General features: G+C 43.2%; 1 protein-coding gene across 2 annotated transcripts in view; it reads left to right on the forward strand.

The window, feature by feature from the left end:
- DAW1 (dynein assembly factor with WD repeats 1) overlaps positions 1 to 13,088 on the forward strand; it is a 47,238-nt gene continuing 34,150 nt past the window's right edge. For both annotated transcript variants that reach the window (XM_018568501.1, XM_018568502.1), the window contains exons 1-3: positions 1 to 66; positions 3,183 to 3,255; positions 5,450 to 5,594. In XM_018568501.1, coding sequence (XP_018424003.1) covers positions 27 to 66; positions 3,183 to 3,255; positions 5,450 to 5,594 — 258 coding nt within the window. In that variant the 5' untranslated portion in view covers positions 1 to 26. The remainder of the gene's footprint in view (positions 67 to 3,182; positions 3,256 to 5,449; positions 5,595 to 13,088) is intronic.

Raw genomic sequence — 13,088 nt, forward strand, 5'->3', positions numbered from 1 at the left:
CGTGGACCCAGTAGTCTGGCGGAGAGATGCGGCTGAAGAGGTTTCTCCTCCGGTACTATCCTCCAGGTAAGGACGGGAGGGAAACGGGGTGATCGGACTGCAAGGAGACCTTGTGGGTAAATAACACTGAATTAAAGGCCACATAGCGAGCGATCTTGTGGCTGATCAGAACGGTTCTTGCATAGAGGAACAGCCGGAGCGCATTGATCTCTCTCTGTGAAGGATTAATCTAGAAAAAATCATCTTGAATGGTGACTTTTCTTTATGGAATAATATAGAATATTGGTCAATCTTAAATCAGCAGAAGCCATATTGGATAATATGTATGGTGGGTGGTCATGGTGGACCCCGGGCTGTGCCCCATTCATTGTCCCCTCTTCCAATGTAGTTGGATCACATATAGGAGTCAGTGTACAATGATTCTGAAACATTGAGAATCCATTTTGTGGTACACAGTGTTTACATTTCTCACTTGGGTCCCATGCAACCTTAAAGTGGCCACACATGAAGCAATTTGTGACGGGTTTAGGTACGAGCGATTGCAAACAAGCGATTAATCAGCAATTAAAATATTGAACGATGCAGCGTGCACTGTTTTTTTCTGCACTTTCCGATCAAATAGATATCATAGATATTTTTTGATCGATCAGAAGTGATCAACAAAATTCCATCGCGGCTGATCGACTTGGCGGAGTTGAGAGCAGAGATGAAAGCTTGCCATACACTGTTCTATTTTTTTCTTTCAACCTGTGGGCTAAACGAAAAAAATAGAACAGATTCCTCCATCGACGCTTACCAGCTCGTTGATCAAGGAATCTACCAATGTCTTCAGTGTATTCTGACAGCGGCCACTGGCAGCCCATTGGCTGCCGGCTCTGTTCGTTCAAAGATTTCTGACCAGCTCCTTCGATCAACTAATAGGCAGATGCTGGCCGAAAGGGTGCAGACAGTGGCACCCACTGTGCGACAATTCGCATAATGCATGGTCAGCTGGAGTCCATCTAATGGAATTTTCATTCAATTCAATCAGTTTAGTTGCATTGAATGTTCTATTATCTTATCGATAGGTTTGTGGCCATTGTTAGACTGTTTACAAATCATTGATATGATAGCAGATAATATGGAAACAATGCTTCTGGGTGAAGGGAGCATACGTATTGGGGGGGTTTACTAAAGGAATAGAACATGTTCACTTTGTAAAGTTGTATGTTCTCTTAGCTTAGTAAATAATTGTAGATTGTAAGCTCTCACGAGCAGGGTCCTTCTACTCCTTGTGTATGGTTTAGTATATTGTAATTGTACTGTCTCCCCATATGTTTAAAGCGTTGCGCAAAGTGTTGGCACTATATAAACCCTGTATAATAATAATAATAAGAAGAAGAAGGTGAAGCTGTGCTTACTTAAAATCATCCAATAATATGTAAGCAAAAATCCATAAAAAAAAAAAAAAATCTGCCTTGCACATGATTGGGTATTGAAAGTGAACACAGCTTCATCTTATTTACTGAACATTCACTGACTCTCCTCTACTTGCATTGCAAGTAGAGGTGCATTGCATTGTGTCGCCTATTTATTGAGAATGGGCTGTAAATGAATCCCAAGGTATGAGAACACTGCATCTGCTCTAGGTTTTAAGTTGCAGCCTAAAGCAGCGCACAGAACATTTGCATCTGTGCGTTGTGGTTGCACCATAGTGCTGGTGTGCTGCAGCATGCTGTGTATGTGCATTGGGGGCAGTTTACAATGTCAGCTCACCCCAGCACACATATACATTGCATTACCATAACACGTTATAATGTGTGTTATGATGCAGCTGATAACGTGCCAAAAAGTTGTGACTCTTTAAGAGCAATGACATTTCTCAGGAAAAATATAAGGTATGGTGGCAGCATTGGTGTTGCTAGATATTTTTGGGTGTCCGTTTAAGTGCTCTGGTTCAGTAGCCTGTGACCACAGCTAATGACAAGAAATGGGGAAAGGGAACGAAGTAGGGAAGAATACAAAGAGAAAGGAGAGGCAGAACAATGCAACAGTCCAACTAAGATGGCCAAGGGTGCCCCTGCGATATTAGAATGTTACCAACTACTGTACTGAGGTGAACAGATATGAGTTCTTTGATGCAGAGATCTTTTTCTTCTAGGCCCCAGTGCAGCCTTTCTCAACCAGGGATCTCAACCTTGCCTTCTGGCTTCCTCATGGGTGCCTCAAAATTTTGTAATGCAGACATCCCAACTCTACCGGACGCTCCAGGAGTCTCTCGCTATTAGATATCGGCTTCCGGCCGCCCGGGAGAGAGACACTTCCTCCCGGAAAGGTAACTCTGCTCGATCGAGCAGAGTAAACCTTTCCCTGCTCTGTTTTTTTTTTTCTTTTCTGACATCAGGGCCGCGGTCCGCCTTCAGTCAGAAAAAAAAGGCATAGGAATGCATAGCTAGATTCCTATTGTTTATTTCACTTTGCAATAGCCAATTGCAAACTAGCTAATGCACCCGCCCACTGCTGCTGTCAACCAGCAGAGGGGGACCTGAAGTCTTCTGGTGATTGAAAGCAGCAGAGGGCGGGAGCAATAGCTAGTTTGCTATTGGCTATTGCAAAGTGAAATAGCCAATAGAAATCTAGCTATGCATTCCTATGCTTTTTTAAAATTTTATTCTGACTGCAACTGTCAGAATACTAAAAAAAAACCTGCAGATAGCAAAGAAGCTATTGCTTCCTGTGCAGGTAGGACTCAGATGTGAAGCTGAGGGCTCCTAATGTGAAGGGGGGCTACTATTGTAAAAGGGGACCGTGACTGAAAAAAGGTTGACAAGCACTGATCTAGTGTACAGCAAAGGGTATTTTTAATATTTTTGCTGTGGGGCCCTGCTACACATGTGGGTTTAGTATAACTGGGAGGATGCTGTTAGCCCCTAGGGCCCCTAGATGGCACTGAGGAGTATAGACATTTTCCAGTTTTTAGTCAGGAGCGTGTTTTTGTCTAGGATGCACACAGGGCACACAGCAGCAGTGATTACGTTCATCGGGGACATATATGTCCTCTGCTGATTAATCATGAAACTCTGTTGTTTAACAGTTGATTCCTAGACTGTGTATAGGCACAGAAGAGTATATACAATGCAAACATGTAATGAGCTGTACAATAATGAATAATAACTTTTTTGAGGGACTTCTCTTTTCCTCAGGGATCATTCTGGAGTATGAACAAGGCGGAGAGCTGAAGACCAAGTCCATTGATTTACTAGAACTTTCTCCTGGGTAAGTCTTCCTTTTACCTTAGTCTGGTGTGGAAAAATTAATCTGGAATTCAGCTCCGATATCCAGCTCCATTCACAGCTAGAGAAAACCCTAAAAAGTAGGTGCCAGCTGTAATCTTCAAAAGCACATCAGCGACCTGGCTCCTGGGATTGGTCCAGCACTGCATTAGACCATCTGTTGATTCAGATTTATCCTTTATGAGCATTGTTGTCCAGTGTAAATAAACACATTTGTAGGTAAATGGGATGAGATCTCCGAAGACGATCCTTGTTTGTCAGGGTTGCTGCCATTGGAGCAGTTTGCACAGATAGAAGATTTCCGCATAGGGCATCCCTGGCCACTTTCAGATAAGATAGAAGATTTCCGCATAGGGCATCCCTGACCACTTTCAGATAAGATAGAAGATTCCCACATAGGGGATCACTGACCACTTTCAGATAAGATAGAAGATTTCCGCATAGGGCATCCCTGACCACTTTCAGATAAGATAGAAGATTCCCACATAGGGGATCCCTGGCCACTTTCAGATAAGATAGAAGATTCCCACATAGGGGATCCCTGACCACTTTCAGATAAGATAGAAGATTCCCACATAGGGCAGCTCTGGTCATTTACAGACAAGATTTACCATTATTTTTCCAAATGGCACATCAATTTTTCACTTTATTGGACATCTTGTTTGCCATATGCACTTCTCTATCCAAATATATCAGCAAAGTATGGCTAGCCTTACAAATGAAGTAACAAGACCTACATGGCAGAGCATTGGACAGTTAGAAAGCCCTTCTACTGCTTTCTATTTGCAAATGCTTTCACTTCCTCCCAGGTGTTCCCTCCCTAACGTTCCTCTCCTGACCTTCCTTATTGCCACTTGCTAATGATCAAATAACCTTTGTGTTCCTAGTTTCCATGGTTGCATGGGGTTTTCCTATGTTGTTTAAAGCCGTTGTGTATGTTGTTTTTTTTAAACTTGTTCTCTTTTTTATTAATGATGAACATTTGTTGAACCACTTAATAAAAAAAACACTGGAAAGTGTTTTCATCCCTCCTGAGTTTCAGGCACCTCAATCAGTGTGGGCTTAAAAAAGAACTATGGGGTAACCATTTTATCCCATAGTTCTCTTAAGGTTCACGGGAGGACAAAATACTAACCTCTTTCCGTGACCCAAAGTTCAGTATATAGAGAGCGCCGAAGCCGGGATGGATCCCAACAATACTGTCGAGATCCACCCCGCTGGCTGATTGACAGCGGGCTCTGCCTATCAAGAGGCAGAGCCAGCTGTGCTCGCCCCCTCGCCGTCCGTTCCTCCACTCAGTGCTGGAGGAGGGGAGAGGGGGGGAATCCCTGCGGGGAGCGGTGGCTGACAGTCACCACCCTCTGCAGGGAGACGATCGGTATGTGTTCGCTCAATAGAGCCGACGTGTGACAGTTTCACTGGCACACCTTGGTCTCTTAACTGTGAGGATGAGTGAAAATCACTCACCTCATAGTTCTCTAACTCCGATTGGCCATAGTTGTTGATAGAACTGGTCATGATTGGCTAATGAAGTACCACCAAAAGACAAAAATAATAATCTCTGAAAGTTTCACAATCAGTGTCCTCTGTTCCTTGAAAACATGAATGACGGAAATATTTCACATGTCCATGTGCTGTATTATGGTGACAGTGCTCACCCGATATTTCTGCTGTCTATCACCATCACCATTTGTGTTGTCATTAGTATAGGTCTCTCAAGCGTGACATCCATGACCCTGAGGTTCTGCTGCAATATTTTAGATTGTAAGCTCTTACAATCAGGGCCTCCTAACCCTCTTGTCTAGCATTATATTGCAACTATACTGTCTCCCTTCATTTTGTAAAGCACTGTGCATTCTGTTGGTGCTCTATTAATCGAGTATAATAATAATCGCCTCCATATTTTTTTGTCTGTGCAATGCATCTATCTAAAACTATCTCTGCACCCGGATAAGGGACTATGCCACACTTCTAAAACTACACTAATCTTAAAAGTGCCATACACTTGTTAATATTTCTCACATATAGAAATGTCAGGCATAGACAATTTGTCTTCTGAGCAAGACCACTTTGCTCACTTTTGCAATTTACTTTAATGTCACCATTACAAATTATGGCCATTCATTTGTTTGTTTGTTTCAATACAAACATTTCTCATGATTTTTTCCCCTTTAAAGCACTGATGTGGACCTGCTGGTGGATGAAATACAGAAAGCTGAGCCTCTTATTACTGCCTCCCGCACCCAGCAAGTAAAACATCTCCTACTAAGGCTGCAAGAAAAAGTAGGACACCAAGACCACCACAAGTTTTATCTGTTCAAGGTGGGTGCTGACAGTTTTGTATCATGAACATCGTTTGGATGGGTGTGTGATGGGTCAAGCCTCTGCCCTGCATGGTGACATCTGCATACTCTTTTAAATAATGTTTTAATGCACATAAGTGTCCCATTACAATTTAAAGTGGCACTAAACTTAGGAGTTAAATCTTAAAAATGCATTTTAACTATAAAATGTATCTTATTTGTGTACCACTCAGCTGTAGATCCTCAAATTATCTCTGAATTGGTGCTGATACTGTCCTTCCTTCTGGAGGGGGGCTACTTTTGTTCCTCACGGTCCCTGTATGTGTTGTAAAGTAGTCACCGCTCCAGGATCACTCCCATTATAGACTACAATCTCAATACAATTTGGTAACCTAAACATGAGATTGTAGTTCATCACAGGAGTAACCACCCTCCAGAAGGAAGGACAGTGTCAGCACCAATTCAGAGATAATTTGAGGCTCTACAGCCGAGTGATACACAAATAAGATATAGTTTTGTTAATAGTTTAAGTACTTGAATGCAGTTTGAAGATTTATTTCCTGAGTTTAGTGTCACTTTAAGTGTATGGACAAAATGAAAGAAAAAAAACATATTCAGTAAATATCTGCAATACATTGACCTATCCCCATGTTTTTTGTCTCTTTTTAAAAATACTGCAAGTGCAAAAAAATACCCATTTATGCTGCCAGAAATCCAGTGAACGTCTAACTTCCTGTGGTGGGCTTACAACACTGATAGACTGAAATCCTAAGAACTATTTTTAGCTGTGCCCAGTTCACCTCTGTGGACTACAGAACACCCCCCCTCCTTTGTTATGGAGATGAGAGGGGAAGGTGTGCTGTGACCCAAATCAAGAATGCACAGCTTAAGGTGGCAATGCTGCGCTTTTTGTGCGCTTTCACGCTTGAGTGTTTTTGCATTGCTAGTTACTAGAAGTAGATGGTTTTACTAGTGGTTTTTTTAGGCGCTCCTATTGAAGTATATTTGGGGCAAAACTGCATGATTTTGCCCCAAAAAAGCTCCTGTACCTCTTCTGAGCATTGAGCGACGGCACATCACTCCGATCTGAATAGGTGCAATAGGATAACATAGAAATCTGAATGTCGAGCATTAAATTGCTTTTGAAAACTCTCTAAAGGGAATGAAAATGGAGTCCAAGCTGAGCTGACCTGGGTCAGAGGATTTAATATAAAATAGAAGCCAAAATAGGACAACAGAGCAAATGGCATAATAGCTAATAATCAATAATGTATACACTGGTTCTGGTTACCCATATGGATACCCCCAGTGGTGCTGGATACTAATATGTATTCGTCTTGGTAGGTTATGTATTCTGAAAACACTCTAAGCACCAGTGCATACGTAGACTGTAGATTCCCAGGAGACAGCCCTGTACAAGTCTATGAGGGAGCACCGTGCAGGCACTGCCAGTAGTAAAGAAGATTTTGGCTGGAGGATATAAACATCAGAGTAGACTGTACACTTACCCTTCATAGATCAACACCAAGTTACATTATTTTTTTGTTTTGGATTAATTGGGTATGTAATAGAACTCCTTTAACCCCTTCGTGACGGGAGACGTACACTGTACGTCCAGCCACAAAGGGACCAAATGACTTGTCACGTACACTGTAATGTCTTAGGCCCCAATTGCACGGGCTAATCCCAGCAGGAATCCCAGGCGTGTCTGTCCCTGTCTGTGTCCTGGGAGAAGCACCTTTACCAAATTGCAGGTAATCGTTCCATGTACGATTACAAACTGACAGCCTGTCATTAACCTATTAGCCCCTGTGACTGTAGCCTTAGCCTAGGGCTAGATGGGCAATTAAGTCTCGTTGCTTTTGAGTGATTTACCTGGTTGGTAAAAATGATCTCACTAGAATTGCATTTATTTCAGTGTCCTGCATATGAGTGGGCTGCCAACAAATAGTTGTACTGTATCTCACAGTAGCAATGAGACTTCATTGTTCGGGTAGACATAACCTAAGGTTTTTTATTGCTTTCTTAGTGAGGATATTTCCCATCCTTCCTGACCAAGTGATACACTACCACCCACTGACAGATGGGACAGGGAATGAGGGAAATCTTCCCAATATTCCTTCCCCCCACCCCCCGATTAACATGCAAATACATTTTTTTAATCAAACGATTTTGCTCATCACTAAATTTCTGTTGTGACACTAATTTATGTTATCACTGGTGTTAGGTGTCATCCTTGACTCTGACCTCACCTTTCTTCCCCACATCCGATCCCTATCCAATTTCTGCCACCTTCACCTTCGTAACATCTCCAAAATACGCCCCTTCCTCACCAATGAAACCACAAAACTACTCATCCCCTCCCTTGTTATCTCTCGTCTTGATTATTGCAACTCCCTCCTCATTGGCCTACCCCTACACAGGCTATCCCCCCCTTGAATCTATCATGAATGCTGCTGCTAGACTCATCCACCTAACCAACCGCTTAGTGTCTGCAACCCCCCCTCTGCCAATCCCTGCACCGGCTTCCAATCACCCAAAGGATAAAATTCAAAATATGAACAACCACTTACAAAGCCATCCACAACTCAGCCCCCCGCTATATCTCAAACCTTGTCTCAAAATATCACCCTAACTGTCCCCTCCGCTCCTCCCAAGACCTCCTGCTTTACAGCCCCCTCGTCAACTCCTCCCATGCTCGCCTCCAGGACATCTCTAGAGTCTCTCCCATCCTATGGAACTCTCTACCCCAACCTGTCTGACTATCTCCCACTCTGACTGCCTTTAGGCGATCCCTTAAGACTCATCTCTTCAGGGAAGCCTATCCCACCTCAACCTAACCACTGAACTATCACATTCTCAAACAATTCATCCCCACGCAGCTCCCTCCTCATGTATCACTTCCCCCTCCCTTTTAGATTGTAAGCCCTCAGGGGCAGGGCCCTCCTTACCATCCTGTCTTGATTTGTATTGTGATTGTAATGTCTTCCTTATATTGTAAGGAGCTGCACAAACTGTTGGCGCTATATACATCCTGTATAATAATAATCACTGGGTCTGTCTGCTTCTCTTGGCTCTGAGTTTGTTAGGAAGGGCCAGCAGGCTCCTAAAAAAAGTCACAGCATTCTGCTTCAAATCTTTTTCAAAATAATTATATGGAAGAACACATTCCTGGAGTCTGCTTCTACCTCCTGGACACTGGGTGCTGTGGACTTTAGCTGTGCAGTCTGCTGATTGGTTGACTGGCTGCAGGCACATCTAAAGCGATGCCAGGGATGTGTTCTTTCACTTTAAGCTCAGGAACAAAATGATTAATGGCATAACAAGCTAATAGCTGCGAGGGGGGGGGCAACATCAGTACAGATCAGTTGGAGAAGTGATTGCTGAATGGTGGAAGTCGTTTAGACAGGAAATTAAGGTGGACTCAAGATTGCTGCTGCAGATTTAAAGGGTTATATTGTGGAGATGCAAGTTTACAGGGGAATTGAGTTTCAGTTTAAAAACAGGAGAGGACAAATGTAGGAACAAAAGGTAAGGCTGGAGTTCCTTTTTAAAACCCAGCTCTAGGTTGGTCCCCCATCTCACCTTTTTTATTTTTTATTTCATTTTGTATATAAACCCAGTTTCCTGGAGTCTTCTGGTCCATTATGTGAGGTGCTTTTCCTCTTGTGTTAACGGTGACATGTACTGACTCTTGTTCAGTTTATTTGAAAGCTTCACAGGTACAGACAGAAGAGGGAGCTGTTGTTTTATTAATAGCACACCATTGCACTTTTCCTTATTGAATTGTTTTAAGAGGCTGCATAGCAAACAGCTAAATGATTGTTCTGATATCTGAATGATCTCACCTAGACTGTGATAAGTGGTTACATGATTATTATTTTAGTCTTCTGTACATATGAATATGTCTTCTGTTACAAGTTCTATATATATAATCTTGTATGAAGTCCCTCGCAGGAAACCTCCATGCCTTTCTCAGTTACGGTTGTGCAGTAACCTGCGTTTTTGCATGGTATGTTTCTGCATGTTTATATGCATTCCTACATGTTTTTTCTTCATGTGTTAGCCAATACACTCAGAATAAAAGATCCCCCAGCATATTTGTGAGTTTACATGTGTTAAGCAGACCCATTGAAATGAACGCCAAATATAATTCTCTGTGTGGATTTAAAACCATCTGCACCATGTGAAAACCGTGTACCGGTTATGGGTTATTAATAGGGATGCACTGATACCGATACTAGTATCGGTGCCGATGCCAAGTATTTGGACGAGTACTTCTACTCGCCCAAATGCTCCAATGCCTAGCCCGATACTTCCGGTATCAGGAAGCCGGGCAGCGTGTAATGACGTGCTGCCCGGCTTCCTGATTGGTTGGAAGCTGGCCAATCAGGAAGCCAGACGCCGTGTAATGACGCGGCGCCCTTCGTTTAATTCCCCCTGCTAAGCGAGAAGCCGGGTGGCGAGTCTTTACACGCTGCCCGGCTTCCCGGCTAATCAGGAAGCCAGGTAGCGAGTCATTACACGCCGCCTGTCTTCCTGGATGGGACTTCCAGTATTCAATATCGGTGAGTACCGAAAAAGAAATACCGGTATCGGTGCATCCCTAGTTAATGATCCATAATGTTGCGGGTTAGGGATGGTAAGGGTATTGTCCATCTGAGGCATCCTCTACAAAACTGCTACATATGTCTGTACCAGTGGCGTAACTAGTGACCTCAGGTCCCCATGCAAGAATCCATGAAGGGCAACCCAACCGCATCCCCCCCCCCCCCCCCCCCCCCCCCCCAATGTAGGGCCCAGGACGGGAGGAAGAGGTCCCGGGACTGGTAATCAGCGGTCACCAGGGGCCCCTTCCTCCTGTCCTGGGCCCCCTCCAAGTGGCTGAACTCCAGGGCCCGGTCGCGGCCGCGACCTCTGCGACCCTGGTAGTTCCGCCACTGGTCTGTACTGGGGAAGGATTCATTATGTGAGGACAGGTATCCGTTCTGTGCAGTTATATGGCAGTGTACCTTATGTTTATTACAGAGAATTGATTGTAGTGTCTGTACTATAGCTGTGCTGGAACAGTAAAGTTTAGAACCCCCAGTGATACTTCATTAAAATCCTACAGATAAAGAAGAATGGAAAGAATGGAGCTTTGTGGCATGGGTAAGATAATGAGACCAAGAGAAGAATCAGGTTATACAGAAAGTATGGGAAACGTAAAGTGAAAGAGCATAAAAAAGAGGCATGCCTTCGAAAAGAAAATAGCAGAAAAGTGTACAAGTATAAGCACTGAGAAAAGTCAGGGAACAAGGAGACACTAAAAATTAATGGAACACAGTAGATGTAGGAATTGAAGTGCCACTCCAATGTAAATAGTCCAGATACAACTTTAACCATTAGGGTCGGGAGGGGGGGGGGACATTCAAGTAGAGTAACCAACACGTTGCGGGGGTCCAGAACACACCCCCTTCTTCAGGGCTTAATGAGAGAAATCATGTATGTGGACTGCAATCCCTGCCTCTTGGAAGTTGTATTGAGTTGTATTGGCAGCATCTGCAGCACCGCCAGCATGTAAACATACTCCCAGCAGATTGTTTACAATTTTACTCCTGACTGCTGGCCTACTTGAGGAATCTGAGCAAGGTGACACCCCCCCCTCCCCAATCCCAGTCTGACACCCCTCTGCCATGTGTCCCGAGCTGACCTGTCCCTCTTGGGCGTCCTGAATTTCCATGGTGGGAGTTAGGATGAAGAGTGTTAGGAAAGTTCATACTGTCCAGGGGGCCGATCCCCGCTGGGTAGTATGAACCTGGAAGTTTTCAGCTCTGAGCTCTTCTGGGTTCAAAGCTGTCTAACCCAGGCTGCTATAACTGGGAAAGAATCGAGTAAAGTTTGTCAGCTCCAACAGTGCAGAGGTGACACCCCTCATGTCTCTTTAAAGAGAACCTGTCACCTGCACTATACTATTACATGGGGAGCTTATCAGCCCCAATACATTGCAAAGACTTTTAAAGTGTCACTTATGGACAATTTTAGGTACTGTCGTTTTTTGTCATTTCATAGGCCTGCACAATTTTTGAAAGTTGACATATTTGGTATCTAGCTATGCGACACAACCTTATCTTTTATATTTTACCATAAAATCGGGTATTATGTTGTATGCACTAAAATGCGACGCGACGACTCATAAAAACACAAATACTGCGGTCTTACTGATATTGCATGTGCTGCCTCTGCTTGTGTGGGTTTCCTCCCACACTCCAAAGACATGCTGGTAGGTTAATTGGCTCCTGTCTAAATTGGCCCTGTGTGTAGTGAGATAGGGACCTTAGATTGTAAGCTCCTTGAGGGCAGGCACTGATGTGAAAGCACTGCATACATTGTCAGCACTATATAAATACCTGTAATAAATACATAAATAAATATTGACAAACTCGTTTATTATTTTTGCCATTGCGTCACTTCAAGCCTTGTTGCCTTCCTTGAAACAGCTTGTGTATGTAATCTGTACACATCCTATACATTTTGGTACGCAATCCTAAAAAATGAGTAGCAGGGGTAAAAGTTTAAGATCCACATAAAAAACAATTAGCCTCCATTTCTGAGGCTTATTGAAAATATTGCATGAGAGATTATTAAATGCTGGAAAAACAAATGAGAAGCTTGACATTGAACCCATCCTGACATGCACTTTGCTAAAAATAAATATTTGATTGGCCTTTTGGCACTCAGTCACTGTAATACATGTATGATTTTAGATATGTGCCAATTGTTGTAATGTGTTTACAGCTCCTGAGTTCTGTCAGTGCAGCTTGTCCCTCTGGGAAATAAGAATCCTTACATATGGCTATTCTAGTAATCTCCGACTCCTTGATGGCATCCTTATTGACCTGCAATGCTTAGCAGAGGAGTAGACTCTATGAATGTAGGCTTTAGTCATCTGTATCCTCAGGATAATCTCACAAAGGTCCCAACCCTTCTCCAGTATTATTACTTTTGCTGGTATCTTAGTTGGATATACAGTATTTCCCTTTATTTACTGTCCTAGGAAGTGAGGAAATTTCTTCTCAATCGGGACAAACAGCGGCAGGGGTCCTAATCCAAATTAACATAAATGTTTGTTTGAAGCTCCACTTAATCTTGGAACAAATCACAACATTAATTGTTCTGGCATTACTATAATATTTCTGGGTAGAAACTGCCATTTTAAACATTCTTAAACACTGTGGGGGAATTTATGAAAATTGGAGCAGACATAATCTGAAGCAGTTGCCCATGGCAACCCATCAGCTTCTATTTACAGTGTGTACAGTTAATCTTTGAAAATGAAAAAAGAAGCTGATTGGTTGCCATGCACAGCTGCTCCAGATTTTGTCTGCTCTATTTCTGATACATTCCCCTCATTGAGTACTGGATCTTTAAAGTGTTACTAAATGCTAGGCATACGCCCCAGTATCTGTCCATGCCCCCCATCCCCGAAAACGTACCTACACCATTTCCGGAACTTCTGGGATGTGGAGGAGGG

Source organism: Nanorana parkeri, unplaced genomic scaffold (assembly GCF_000935625.1).
Source record: "Nanorana parkeri isolate BGI_ZX_2015 unplaced genomic scaffold, ASM93562v1 scaffold1199, whole genome shotgun sequence".
Taxonomy (NCBI): Eukaryota; Metazoa; Chordata; class Amphibia; order Anura; family Dicroglossidae; genus Nanorana; species Nanorana parkeri.